The 14,161-nt window shown below is 42.1% G+C and overlaps 2 protein-coding genes across 5 annotated transcripts in view; one reads left to right on the top strand and one right to left on the bottom strand.

Moving 5' to 3' along the window:
* Positions 1-14,161, bottom strand: part of ctnnd2b (catenin (cadherin-associated protein), delta 2b) — a 120,573-nt gene that overhangs the window by 20,955 nt on the left and 85,457 nt on the right. For all 4 annotated transcript variants that reach the window (XM_070918162.1, XM_070918163.1, XM_070918164.1 and 1 more), the window contains one exon: positions 1,559-1,745. In XM_070918162.1, the coding sequence (XP_070774263.1) occupies positions 1,559-1,745 (187 nt within the window). The remainder of the gene's footprint in view (positions 1-1,558; positions 1,746-14,161) is intronic.
* On the top strand, positions 9,641-11,782 carry LOC139296280 (cilia- and flagella-associated protein 58-like). Its single transcript, XM_070918646.1, has one exon. The coding sequence runs from the start codon at positions 9,641-9,643 to the stop codon at positions 11,780-11,782; it is 2,142 nt and encodes a 713-aa protein (XP_070774747.1).

The raw sequence follows: 14,161 nt of genomic DNA, 5'->3' as shown, positions 1-14,161 counted from the left end.
TACTATACATTGCCATCAGAGCTGCTGTCTGAGAGCAGGGACTGCTGTCACAGCATCACAATTACCAAGAATGAGCCAAGTCAATTAATACCCACAACAAGCACATATAAGCTAATAATAGGCATATTTATATGTCTTAGAGACGACGGCACAAGGTATCTCGTGCATTTTTGGAGGGAAATAAGTACCACACTGCACTGTCCATTAATGCAATGAATCAGTAGCCAATAACAATATGCAACTGTTTGTATTATAATTAAAGCTGCTGTGGTAAATGTTTCGATGTTAACAGTCACGCAGTTCCCCTCAGCTCTATAGCACATTTTAGCATCTTTCAGCTTACTGTTTTGATTCAGTCTCACAGATTTCCAGATGCAGCAGGCCAAAGTTTTCAGTTCATACACTTCCTGTATATCAAGTGGGCGTGGTCGCCTCCCTGCTGCCTTATTTTGACGTTTGTTTTATCTGTCTAATAATACCCCCCCCCCCCCATTTCAGTTTGAACTTTTAATTCGCAGACGGTTCAGCACCAACAGAGAGAAGAGATTTTCGTGTTGCCGAGACAGAGACGGGTCTCGAACAAAGTTCTTCTCCTGGTTTGTCCGTCTGGAAAATGCCACTTTAGTGTCAGAATGTTTGGAAGACGTGGATTGTGAAAAATGGGTCCAATATATAAGTACAAGTATATCAGTGATAATCTGTGCTCACGTTCACTTCTCCCATTGGAGCGAACAGACTCAGGACCTGCTGCTAGTCTCCTAAAGGGGGGCGGGGCAGTGGCAAAGCCCACGTGACGCAGATACAGGAAATGACTGAGTCTCCTTTCTAACCACGCTCCACCCTATCAAGATGGTGACGGCCAAAACGCCAAACTCGAGGCTTCAAAGCAGCGGTCCACAAACCAATGGGTGACCACAGGATCCTGGCCCTAAACCTGACCCTGGCCTACATTTGAACATACAAAGTAATGTATGGATTTCATTGATAATACATAAATGAAGTGAAAACATAATACTTAAGCACTTAAATTCTATAGTCACTCTTTTTCTTTTGAAAGATCCAATGTGCTGGAGTAGAGAGCAGCCAAAACAACAACAAAGAATAGGTGTCACAGTCCTACTACTTCCAGACTGCACTGTATGACTAGCATCATGTCTCAAGTGAGAAAATGAAAAGCCACAGCAGCTCTTAAGCCAAGTGGTGAGTCATCTTAAATGCAGCTAAGTCTGTCTGTGTTTTCTGTGTGTACAGTGGTAAAAATAAGACAGAGTACTATCTAAAAATACCAGACTGTTTAGAACTAAGAGAGACTTATTTCTCTGTTTGAATGCGGTTGGTAATGGCAGACTGTGAACATCTCCGCCAAGTGAGTGAACATGTAATTTCCCTGCTGAAATAGTTGCACTTCATCAGTCCTGAATATTAAGCTATTATGTGATTCTAAAAATGTATTAATTGTACGATGACAAAGAAAAAACATGTTAGAGATAACATATCCCTGTCTTCTTAATGGAGGATAAGAAATAAAAGCAATGGAGAAAGAGACAGTGACGCTCACCGGAGGCAGCCTGTGGCGTTGCGGAGGACCTGGGAGGAGTGTAGGTGGAGCTTGCGGTCCTCCTGTGTATGTGGGGAGGTGTCCCAGCCCGAGTGAGGGATGATCACAGCGTTGGTCAGCACGGCCAGGGCGTCCTGGATGATGGGCATCTTGAGGGCGTCACATGACGACAGGTTCCACAAAACACCTGAAGAGGACAGCAGGGGAGACAGGAGGTGAAAACCAATCCAGAAGAACAGGAAAAACACAGGGAGGAGAGACAGACACAAAGACAACTCCAGGACAAAAAACACTGAAATATTTTGTAGGCAGACAGTTACTGCAGTCTTGACTTACTTGCTTTACAGCAGTCTAAAACGACACATGTTCTCAAAGCTAGTACAATGGCCCTTTTTCATGGAAGACATTTTGACATGTCACAGTAGGAAAAGAACTGCTGTAAAAAAAAATAAAATGAATAATGGCTGATTTTCATTTAGCTAATTCAGTTTCGGGGTCCCGGTGTTGTACATGCTGATTCACTGTCACACTGTCATTGCTTAGTGGGAATAAAATACAGCCATTGTAAAATCAAGACTGGAAAAGTGGGCAGACACAAGTATACTGATTGTTTTTGCAACAACAAAGGACAAGAGAGGAACAAATTTGACACGGTGATGTGTCAAATTTCTCAGGACACAGCGCTTGCAAGAAGAGAGCGTCCATTCAGTTACATGACGACATGAAGTAAGTAAGAAACAATATAGTAAATAATATTGTCTTATAAATCAGGTGTTACAAAAAACATTTTAACATTCTCACAAGACAATTAGCATACATGCATATAAATTATTCTGACGAATGAATCAGTAATTACTCAATTAAAACCCCAATAACAGTTGAGCCAGTAAATTCATGTTAAAACTTGCCTCAATAATGGAAACTTCAAGGTATTAGAAGTACACAACATATTTAGTATTCCATTAACTGCATCTCCAACTTCCATTTATGTTTGTTTAGCACCATGAACAGAGTTGCAGTATGGTTCCCTGCAACACTGAAGGGCAGAAAAATAAAAATAAACCGAAAGCACTACATAACTCTGAAGCCCACGTTATAGCGTTTGCTTACTCGTCGGTGTTTCAGTTTAACGAGTGACCCCGTTAACTGGCAACTATCAGCCAAATCCTCCAGTTGTTGTCGTAGCTATGACAGCTGTTGAAAACAGCATGAGAACACGTGGCGTCAGCTGTCCTCGTGAATGCCTCTTTGATTCGTTTTCCATCAAAACAGACCCATTCGTCTTCAGAGTCTTGTTTGAGGAAACGTGTCGCGTACTGACACTCAGTTGCACTTTGAACGTTGCTTGTTGTTGTTATGGAATTTGTTGAAAACAGGAAAACAACAGCTGTCGTAACTATGACAACAGTCGCATTCGGCTGAAAGTTGCCAATTAAAGCCTCGGACATACTTTACGAGCATCCGTCATGCGGACACACGTGCTTCCATTCATAGTTTTTTTTTAATTATTATTGAAGAAAATACAAAGTTTACAAATACTGCAAGGCAATCATTCATTATAAATATACAATTCCATATTGTGGAATGTACACTACATAAGAGACAAACAACTGGGTATGAGAGCTCTATGAAACATAGAGATGCTCCGTTGTTTCAATATCACCATCTACAGAAAATACATTCATTGACCTCAAGGCCAAATTTTAATCTTAAAAATTCACTGGAAGGGTAGAGGTAATTCATTGTTTTGTAGTGGATTTCTTTTGTTTTGGGTGGAACTGGGTATTTGAAGAACTTCGTACTCGGTTTGGATACTGCTGGTTGGTCAAATGATAATATTCAAAATATTATTTCCACAAAACTGAGCAGGATATATATATACCAGGATATACACCATCTGTTAGAACAGACCTGGTGAATTTGTTTGAGCACCTTTTATTAAGAAAATGAATTCCATTTCTAAAAGGTGTGGGGAGATGGGATGGGGACTTAAGAGTACAATGATATCTTTTTTGCTAGGATAAGGAATGTATTGGGCGCTTCAATTCATAGTACAAGTGAGTGTTTGCGTTGGTCTTGCATTCCACGCATGTGCATTTCCACACACCTTTGCAGTACGTGGTGGTCATGCAGCATACCGCTGTTTGCAAACCGCCATAGAAATGAAGAAGTGTGTTTTGTTGTTTTTGGCTGGCGTAGAAGAAAAAGGCAAAAAAAAACAGGACCAGGGACGGGACCAGTACTCTAGAGCAGAGGTCTTCAAAAGGGGTACTGCAGGGGGGTCGCGAAATTTTTGGTTAATTAGACAATTTCTTATATTTTTTTAATTTTTAATTCTTTCCCCCAACCAATTTAAATGTCTTTAAATACACATTAACATGAATCCTAAACATACTGTAGCGAACGGATAAATGGAGGCAGAAGACGTTATCTTTCAGTCAGCAATGCACACATTCAGCGACACACAGGAGCTCTCTCAAGCTGGGCGCCGGTTCACTCACAGCCCGAGACTAGCCTAGACCTGTCCCTCCAAGCCTCCCGCACGCAAAGAGGAGGACCCGCCCCTATCGCTGCTGTGCCAATCACGAGGCCGCATGTTACACGCTGGCTCTGTCAGGTTCCCCGTGATTGGCCGAGAGCCTATTCAGTCCCCAGCTGATCCCAGACACAGGGATGCACGCTGCAATATTATTGAAAAGAAGATACCTTGGTAAAAAAAAAAAAAAAAAATAGAACAAATAACAAATAAAAAGACAACGACATTTAGTTCACCCACGAATCCTTTTGCAAGATATTCCTGGTCTAAAACACTGCAGCTCCTATCCACAACAGCCAGTACTGAGGCCAGTATATTATCATGCCAGGTGTATGGACATTGTTATGAGCAAAAATAGATTGTTTTGTAACTCGACCAAAAAACTCCACAAGCACAAGAGAGATACCCTCCACCTCAGAAACCACCACTGAAAATGCAAGTGGCGAGGCGGCACCTGCTGCTGATGTAGCGGCCGATAAGGGTAAGCGCAAACGAGAGAAGACCCGAAAATATACAGATAATTATCTGAAGTTTGGATTTACCTTCAAGGAGACAGATGGCGTTGAATTACCAATGTGTGTCATTTGCTCTACTGTGCTGTCAAACGAATCTATGAAGCCATCAAAGCTGCAGCGTCACTTGGAGACAACCCACAGCCACTTAAAAGACAAACCTGTTGAACACTTCCAAACTAGTCTCAAATCCCTCCAAGGTCAACAGACATTGCTGAGAAAAAAGTTGGTGAGCCAGCTTTGAAATGCTCTCATCAAGTTGCTCTTCGGATTGCCCAGAAGAAACAGCCATACACACTTGGAGAGGATTTAATATTGCCTTCAGCAACTGACGTGTGTAAAACAATGTATGGCAATGATACTGACATTAACAAACTGAAAATCATTCCAGTGTCGGACACAACCATTGCTCGTCGTATTGACGAGATGGCATCTGATGTGAGGGTGCAACTGATAGAGAAGCTGAGGTTGGCAGACGCATTTGCATTACAATGGGATGAATCAACAGATGTGTCAAAAGACGCCCGGCTTCTGTCGATCAAAAGGAAATGCAGGAGGAATTTTTGTTTTGTAAGCTGCTTCCTGAACGCACAACTAGTTCTGAACTCATAAAAGTGATTGATGCTTTTTTCAGAGAAAATTACATTCCATGGGCGAAATGTATTGCGCTGTGCACCGACGGTGCAAGAGCCATGGCTGGTTTAAAAAAGTGGACTAATCGCGCTTGTAAGGGATGTGGCTCCGCAAGTGCATGCTACACAGGGAGTCACTTGTTGCCAAAGACAACTCGGTCGTGAAAGTTGTCAATATAGTCAAGAAGAGTGCTTTGCAAACGCGTCTCTTCTCTAATCTCTGTGCTGCTGAGGGAGAAGAACACACTGTGCTACTGTACCATTCTGAGGTTCGATGGCTTTCACGTGGAACAGTGTTGTCACGCGCATTGGAATTACGCACGTCTATTCGGGAGTTTTTACTTCTCCAAAAGCGCACAGAGCTGGCTGCACTTTTCAGTGACAATGTCTGGGTCACCAAACTTGCATATCTTGCTGACATTTTCGCTGAGCTGAACAAACTTAACAGTTCTATCCAAGGTCGCAATACACATGCCATTCAGCTGTATGACAGAATGGAAGGCTTTCTCAAAAAAATCAGAAGATGGAGGGAGCGCGTTGGGTAGAGAATATTTTCCATGTTTCCATCAGTGGATGAGCTGGGAGACTCTGCTGTGCTCTCGCCTCCCGTAACACGCGCAATTCTTGCGCACTTGGAGGTGCTCGAGGGACAGTTTAGGAACTACTTTTCTGAGGCTGACTCCTGGCGCAGGGACAAGACATGGATACAGTTTCCATTCAGAGACAACGCAACAGACGGCACACACCTGACAGTGACAGAGGAGGATCAGCTCATCGAACTATCCGCTGACAGTACGCTCAGAAACAGTTCTGGATCTCTTACCAGAAAGACTTTCCACAATTGTCAGCAAAAGCTATGATGAGCCTTTTGCCCTTTGCAACAACATATCTTTGCGAAAGTGGATTTTCCTCACTGGCCTACCTGAAAAACAAATACAGGTCAAGACTGCAGCCTGAGGCTGATATGACCCTCTGCCTGACAACCTCCATCCGTCCAAGGTTAGATAAGTTGCGTGCTACTCATCAGGGTCAGACATCTCACTAGTGTGGGAGTATGTGTGCCATCCACAGATGGCTTGAGGATTCACTGTCCCTTCTACATGTATGTTTAAAATAAAAACATGAATCTGTGAATTATTTTAATAGCTCAGTGTTGTATGCAAGATGTATGTTTAGAAATGGCAGTGGCACGGCCACCCTGTACCTTGCACATGTTTAAAATAAAAACATGAATATATGAACCTGTGTATTATTTGAATAGCTTAGTATTGAATGCACAACAGCAGGGTAGCTACACTATATTGCCAAAAGTATTGGCTCACCTGCCTTGACTCGCATATGAACTTAAGTGACATCCCATTCTTAATCCATAGGGTTTAATATGACGTCGGTCCACCCTTTGCAGCTATAACAGCTTCAACTCTTCTGGGAAGGCTTTCCACAAGGTTTAGGAGTGTGTTTATGGGAATTTTTGACCATTCTTCCAGAAGCGCATTTGTGAGGTCACACACTGATGTTGGACGAGAAGGCCTGGCTCTCAGTCTCCGCTCTAATTCATCCCAAAGGTGTTCTATCGGGTTGAGGTCAGGAAAGTTGGCGACCTCTGCGCACTATGCGCCTCAGCATCCGCTGACCCCGCTCCGTCATTTTACGTGGCCTACCACTTCGTGGCTGAGTTGCTGTCGTTCCCAATCGCTTCCACTTTGTTATAATACCACTGACAGTTGACTGTGGAATATTTAGGAGCGAGGAAATTTCATGACTGGACTTGTTGCACAGGTGGCATCCTATCACAGTACCACGCTGGAATTCACTGAGCTCCTGAGAGCGACCCATTCTTTCACAAATGTTTGTAGAAACAGTCTGCATGCCTTGGTGCATGATTTTATACACCTGTGGCCATGGAAGCGATTGGAACACCTGATTTCAATTATTTGGATGGGTGAGTGAATACTTTTGGCAATATAGTGTATGTTTATACATGGCACTAGGCCCAGTTTAATAACAGCTCAAACGGCTCTTCATTTTACCACTTTACCACCTTTTATAATCCAGCCAAATGTAGCGCTGTTTTGACTTATGATTTGTATGTGTACGCATATATCACTTAAATTATTCAATACATCCTTTGTACTGAAGTACTCAAAAGTAAAAATTACATTTTCTAATATCAATAAATTGCTGTAGCCAATTGTTTTCATGGCATTTACAGACCCTTGTAACTCTACTTGCTTGTAGAACCACTCTGCTGCACAAAGCAGGTAGAAACACCAATAAAAACTTAAGCATAGAAATTAAAAACAAAGGACAGCTATTGACATTTTCCATTTTTATTTAAACACACACCCCTAACAAAACAGCAGGGCTTTATTTTTGTATTAACAAAAGAAAAAAAACAAAACAGCAACAGCTGACTTCAAAACTTTGCTGAGCCTAAAAATAACAAGTACAATATACTGTATATGTGTATATATATATATAAAAGTAAAGTATTGAAAAAGTAAAGTGAAGTAAAAATAATAAAAATAAATATATTGCAATGTGCAAATTGCAAAACAGCAGCATCCAACAGTTTTTAGGTGTCTCTATGAACTAACCACCATCAACCATCTAACGTCGATCTAACTTTTCATTATTTCTTTCAGGGCAGATTGGCATTGAGGAAGTGCCTCAGCTTAGAGGGGCTGGTCCGGTTTCTCCTCTCCGTTATGCATGGAGCACCCGTGGCGCGGAGATCGTCGTATCATTACTTTACAAAAAAAAAAACACGGCTCGACACTTATGGACACACGGACACCGGAGGTATGAAACGAGCTTAACAGGGTCACTCGTTAAACCCAAACACCGGTAGCGTCCTCGTACAGTAGGTTGTAGCGTTAAGCCATTAGCTGGCTAGCTAGCTGCCGGCTCAACATTAGCATACCAAAACCACCGTCACGAAATACAGCTTTTTTTTTCTCCCCTCTTTGGACTGTCACCAAAACTATCACTAGTGACATTATTGACCTAACGTTACCTGTGTTGTAGCCTTGGCTGTCACTGGCCTCTGTCTCTTGACTCGGTGGGCTGCAGACAGCGCCAGCACTGGGCGGAGTGGGTGGACGGAGTGTCCCCCGTTTATCCCCCAAAACAGAGGCGACTGCCCACCGCAACCGTTATCTTTCTGATCCCCTGACATTATCCGTGTATGTGTGTTCTGTATGTTCACCAAGCTGTTTGTTAATAATAATAAAACATGTTGAACGATAGGACACATTTAGTGTGTAGTATGCAATTTATACTTTATGCTTCATAAAATTGCCAAGATGGCAGCAGAGGGGGACAAGTTGGGACAATCGGCTGCAGCACTACAACGAACTGGTAGCAGCAGCAGCAGCAGCAGCAGCAACAGAAGATCAACATCTCGGGAAGCTGCGAAAGTCACGCAAGACCTGAGGAAGTCAAGTTTCTGGAGAAAAAAAAGCTGTTGCTGCAGGTGGCCAAACTTTGCAGATGTATTACACTCTCACCATGGGTAAGAACCCCAACTATCACTTTAATTAGACCTACATGACTGCAGCAATATGAAGCCGACATTCTGCAGCAAGAATAAAAAAAAAAAACTAAAAGTAAAGAACTGTGAAAAACACAACTTAATGTATACAAATTTCACCTAAATGTTGAAATTTGCAGCAATTCAACCGCTTGGATATGTTTCCCAGCAGGAGGTATCAGGCCAGCTTATCGCAGTCATTGGAACACCCTAAATTTCAGTGATAACACCTTTAAGCTTGGTTGTGTCCAGGTACATCGGGATTTTCCTCTCGGTAGTTTGAGTTCAAAATCATGATTTATGAGCTTAATTTACGCTACCCTAAAGACCTCAAGTGCACATTTAAAGTGTTTCAGAAAATCCCGATGGAACACAACCAAGATTGAGTGTAAGCATAAGGTATTGTTAAACATGTCTGTATCTCTTTCCTCTTGGCTGTGCTCACTCGTGTTCACTACATGAAATATATTGTTATGTTAAATAAAAACATGAAAAACAAAACAAAACAATGCTTCAGTGGCTTTCATCATTTCTGGCCTTATTTAAAAAAGAATAATAATAATAGTAATAAAAAAAAAAAAAAAAAAGAATGTAGAACAGGAAATGATTCTACAGAATGGATCAAAGTCATTTTGCCCTGACATCACAGTGATGTCACCACTGGAATGTCATGACATCATAGGGAATGTTTATAAAGTGAATTAGCATCCATGTTCGGTTTCTGTTGAATAGAGTACACTATAGATACACCACCAATACACAGAGAGGCACAACACGAACTATAAATATAATAACATTTACTTTCCATTCTATTTCCATTTCAAACAGGTAATCTCAATGGATTCAAAGAACGAAAACGATGCTCAAACCATGAGTACAGTAAATCTCATGGGTGAACTACACAGGGTAAAGAAAAATGAGGCGAGGCTGATGGAACTAAACAGGGAGCTGAAAAGAAAGCTGTCCACCCTCATTTCAGAGCAAGTCTCTTTTAAAAAAGACAGTCTTGAGTTGTCTGTGCTCCAGAAAAAAACCAAGGATCAGGAGCTTTGTGTGGACAGACTGAAGACAAATCTGGAGAATGTCAAAATGAAACTCAAGAATGAAGAGACCCAGAGAGCTCAGGAGAAGAGCCTTTTTGAACAGAAAATTGTTGGTCTCGAGAATGATCTGCTGGAATTTCGAAACAAATTCACCTTGGAGAAGGAGCTAAACGAGAGGGAGCAGGATCATTACCATGCCATTAAGAAACAGAGCAAAATGCTGACCTTGAATGTGCAGACACTGAAGCATGAGGTGCAAGAGCTGATTGGGTATAAAAGCTATGCCACCAGAAAAATAGACGAACAAATGCAGCTGTTAAAAATCAAGGAGAAGGACTTAATTCAAACAAATCTGGAGTTACAGAAAGCAAACCAAGAAAAAGCCCATTTCAAAGATGTGGTGAAAGAGCAGATGGTTTATAAAGAAAAACTTGACATGGCACATAAACATGCGGAGAAACTAGTGAATGACATTAAAAAACAAGAAACACAGGCTGACGCTTACAAGAGACACATACATAGGTTGACAAGGGAGACGATGACCTTGACAAGGACGATCGAGGATTTAACATTTTCAAAGAAGACGGTGGAAAACCAGTTTGACAGGCAACAGGTGTATGTGGATAACCTAAGAGAGGAAGCAGAAAATCACAAAAAAGAGACGATGAAGCAGCGTAGCCTAATTCTACATCTAGAAACTGAACTGAACAACTACGGTGAGCTGAAAAGAAAACTCCAAAATAAGGAAAAAGAAATCAACAGGCTAATTTTTACCAGAGACCAGGAGATAGTTGATCTTAGGAATTTGATAACTGAGTCAGAGAACCACCAAAGAATACAAATAATCCAGAAGGACGCTATGTCATTTGAGAAAAAAAACCTCTCTGACAAGTTGTCAAACGCTCAGGCAGAAATAAGTCTGCAGAACAAAACAATTCAAGAACTGAAAGATAAAACCAATGAAAAGAGATGTGAGATCGAAACAAAGAACGCAGAGCTGGTCAGGATTACGAGGGAATTGCATTGTGTGAAGAACGACCTGATAAACGTGAAGACGCGGCTGTCGGAATCCAAGACAAGGCAGCAGGTGAGTGAAGTTTCCACAGGTAAGGACAAGATTGTGGTAAAGAAAACGCTGGCTAAAATGGTGGCAGAGAACAAGAAGTTGAAAAAAGAGCTGCAGCACTACAGCGAAGTTGTGATGCAGCAACAACAGAAGATCAACGTCCAGGAAGCTACGAAGGTCACACAAGAGCACATGCTCAAGGAATATGAAGAGGAAGTCAAGTTTCTCAGGCTGCAGAATGAGAGACTAGAGCATGACCTGTACTTACTGGATAAAAAGGTGACGCGGGAGTCCAATGTGCATGTCAAGTCACGCCGAAATAAAGTAAGGGATATGAAAAACCCCAACCCCTATCTCCAGATGATGTATGGCGAGCACCGTAAGTACCAGTTCTTCGGGAGTAGACGGCAATTTATGGAGGAAAAGTACAAGGAGAGTATGGAGCTGCGGCTGGATGGCGCCACAAAGACGATTCAAAAGTATCTGTGGCTTAACAGAGACCTCACGAAAAAGGCTCAGGCATCACAGGGCCTCAACATGATGTACGAGTCAAAGTACAAAAGTGAGGCAGAGGAGAACCAGGCCCTGAGAGATGAGCTGAGGAAGGTCAAGTTGGACTGTAAACGTGTAGGCAGCTCAAAGTACACCTGCTTGCCCCCTATTTCCAGTAAGCGCCGTGGGACTGGGACCATTGAGGACCAATCAGGGGACAAGTGCAAGTCTGAGTACATATCAAGGCACACTCGCTTCCCACTATTCAAGTCCCAGTGTCGGTCTGAAGACAAGTTTGCGAAAGTCCCCCTCCCTCCCATCACCGATACGCTCAACTGCCGTGGAAGACAAATCGGGCAAAGAAAAGTGAATCATGACCCCCCACCTTCACCTTTGGACATTCTAAATTAAAACAAAAACACTCCCTGGCTATGGTTCACTGACCTCTCACAGAAAGAAGGTCCTGCGTTCAAATCCATCTGCCTTGTGTGTGTGTGAGGGGGGGGGGGAGTTCTCTCTGCATGTTCTCTTTGTGTCTGCATGGATTTCCTCCAGGTGCTCCGGTTTCCTCCCACATCCCAAAGAGGTTAGCCTAATACCTAATGCCTAAAATATACTAAAAACTATGAAATGAAATGAAAAAATGAAAAATGAAAAAAAATAAAATGTAAGAAAAAATATAAAATAAACCAATAAAAAATAAAAAATAAAATAAATAGACTTTGGTGATTTTGATTTAAATGTCTTTCCTATCAATCTTCTTCTCCGTTTCTCTCCTCTGGCGCCACCGTGCGTCACACCACGTTTTTGCACCGCACGTAGCGTAAAATGCCGCCATCGCGAGCGCACAGCGTGGTGAAGCAAAAGGCAGAGGCCTTAGCTTTCGGCTGCAAAAAACCCCCCAAAACGACGATAGGGTTCAGTAATAAACTAGTCAATCGAAGGTTTATAAATAACTCAGAGAGACCATAAGTTAGCTGTTGTGTTAGCTAGCTAGCTTATCGATACATCACTTTGCACTGTGTGTGTGTGTGTTCAGTTAGGTGTTGAGGCTAACGTTTTAGCTAGCCAGTCCAACTACCCTTGCAAGTTAGGATAAGATGTGTCACGTGAACACATACAATGCAACAAGGCATCCTTTTTAGGCATCCCACTACTGTTCGGTGTGAACCTCGGTTTTGGGGTTGTCCTTTGGTAAGTTTCAGGTATTGATGATTGAAACTTTTCATGTGTACAGATTTGGCACACAACCCCGCCCCCCCCCAATTAGAACCCTGCGTCTTCAGTTACACAGGGGCGATGCGTTCAAATGATCTAATATTTCAAAACATAACCTTTACTTTATTCCTCTGGGTCACCACCGCGAGGCTGTAAATTCATTAAGAACGTAAACAATGCATTTAAGAGGAGTACCGAAGGCAGTAAATCACTTACACAAAATTCCACTGCACCTCTCTCCTGCTCTTAATCCTCACCTGAATTCAACATACAGTGACCAGCCAACCAAGGAAATGGAGTTTTCTCCTGCCTACCAATTACTGTTCACTCTTTTCGCTAGTCGCTACAAACACACACACACACACACACTTTCAAGAAACGGACAGGGAGCAAATCACCACATTTTGCTGCAAAACACTTGGATTTCTTGAGCGGTTTTACACACACACACACACACACACACATATATAAACACAAAAACTGTCACAACCTTGAGGACCTACGCTACACATCATGATTGTTGTTGACCTTTCTTCTTGTGAAGTGTCTAAGTCCTAATCTATGTACCCATATAATTATATGTTTGTGCATTTGAGAGTGTCCACCTCTAGTCATATCTGCACTTATCCACCCCTCTCCTTTATGGTAGTAATTATAGCCGTAATAGTGGTAAAACATCCTATCCTCAGATCTGTGTGTCTGTGTGTTTGGAATAAGGAGTCCTCTCTTAAGTGTCTTGTTGTTCACCCTCGGCTGAACAGCGACTGTGTAATTACAGCTTCTGTTATCTGTCTTTGTGGGTTTGTATGAATTTGTCCTTGTGTGTGTGTGTGTGTGTGTGTGTGTGTGTGTGTGTGACTCTAAGCCCCCTCGACAAATCAGTCTTAACTCTGTCAGCTGTTTGGACTCTGTGTGTTTATGTGGGGCTGTTAAGGCGGCAGCGTCTGTTTGTGGTCAGAGGGAGTTTCTAAATGACTAGCTTCTGGGTTCATGGCAGTAATTAGCTGCGTTTGTCATGTTAGTGTATTCTCTCGGTCTCATCTTATCTGCTGCACAAGAGGGCAACGAAGGCGTGCTGAGTTTTTGATAACCTTGACATTCGATGTGACGTGTAATAATTCCAGCTGACCTTGACTGCCACATCTGCGAGTCAAGCGCGTGTTTTTCCTTTGTAAACCCTTTGGACTCTGCAATGGAAATGGTCCGCTCGTGCCTACGTTGGAGTTTTAGCTTATCGTGATGCCATTTCTCCGAGTATCAAATGCTTCATATCCCTAAAATCTGTCGACGACCTAAGCTAAAAGATAATGTAAGCCAATATACCATAATAATTGATAAAAGTATTGAAAATGTGTCATAAATGAAGAGAATACTAAATACTAAAATGTTTTCTTCATCAAATTTAGCGAAATAAACACACAAAACAAATTGATCCAAAAGATTTCTAAATGTAGAAACATGGACAAAATATTAACACGCCATAAGTTATTTGAACTATGTACATTTTTTAATTTCTAAATCTCTCCGAGATTCCTATTAACCTTCTTCTCGGCTTCTCTCCTCTCGCCACGG

This window comes from Enoplosus armatus, chromosome 14 (genome assembly GCF_043641665.1).
Source record: "Enoplosus armatus isolate fEnoArm2 chromosome 14, fEnoArm2.hap1, whole genome shotgun sequence".
In the NCBI taxonomy this organism is placed as follows: domain Eukaryota; kingdom Metazoa; phylum Chordata; class Actinopteri; order Centrarchiformes; family Enoplosidae; genus Enoplosus; species Enoplosus armatus.
This window is presented reverse-complemented; position numbering and strand designations above follow the sequence as displayed.

Excerpts from the sequence above, each read along its gene's own strand:
- LOC139296280 (XM_070918646.1), top strand. The coding sequence starts at position 9,641 with ATGAGTACAGTAAATCTCATGGGTGAACTACACAGGGTAAAGAAAAAT.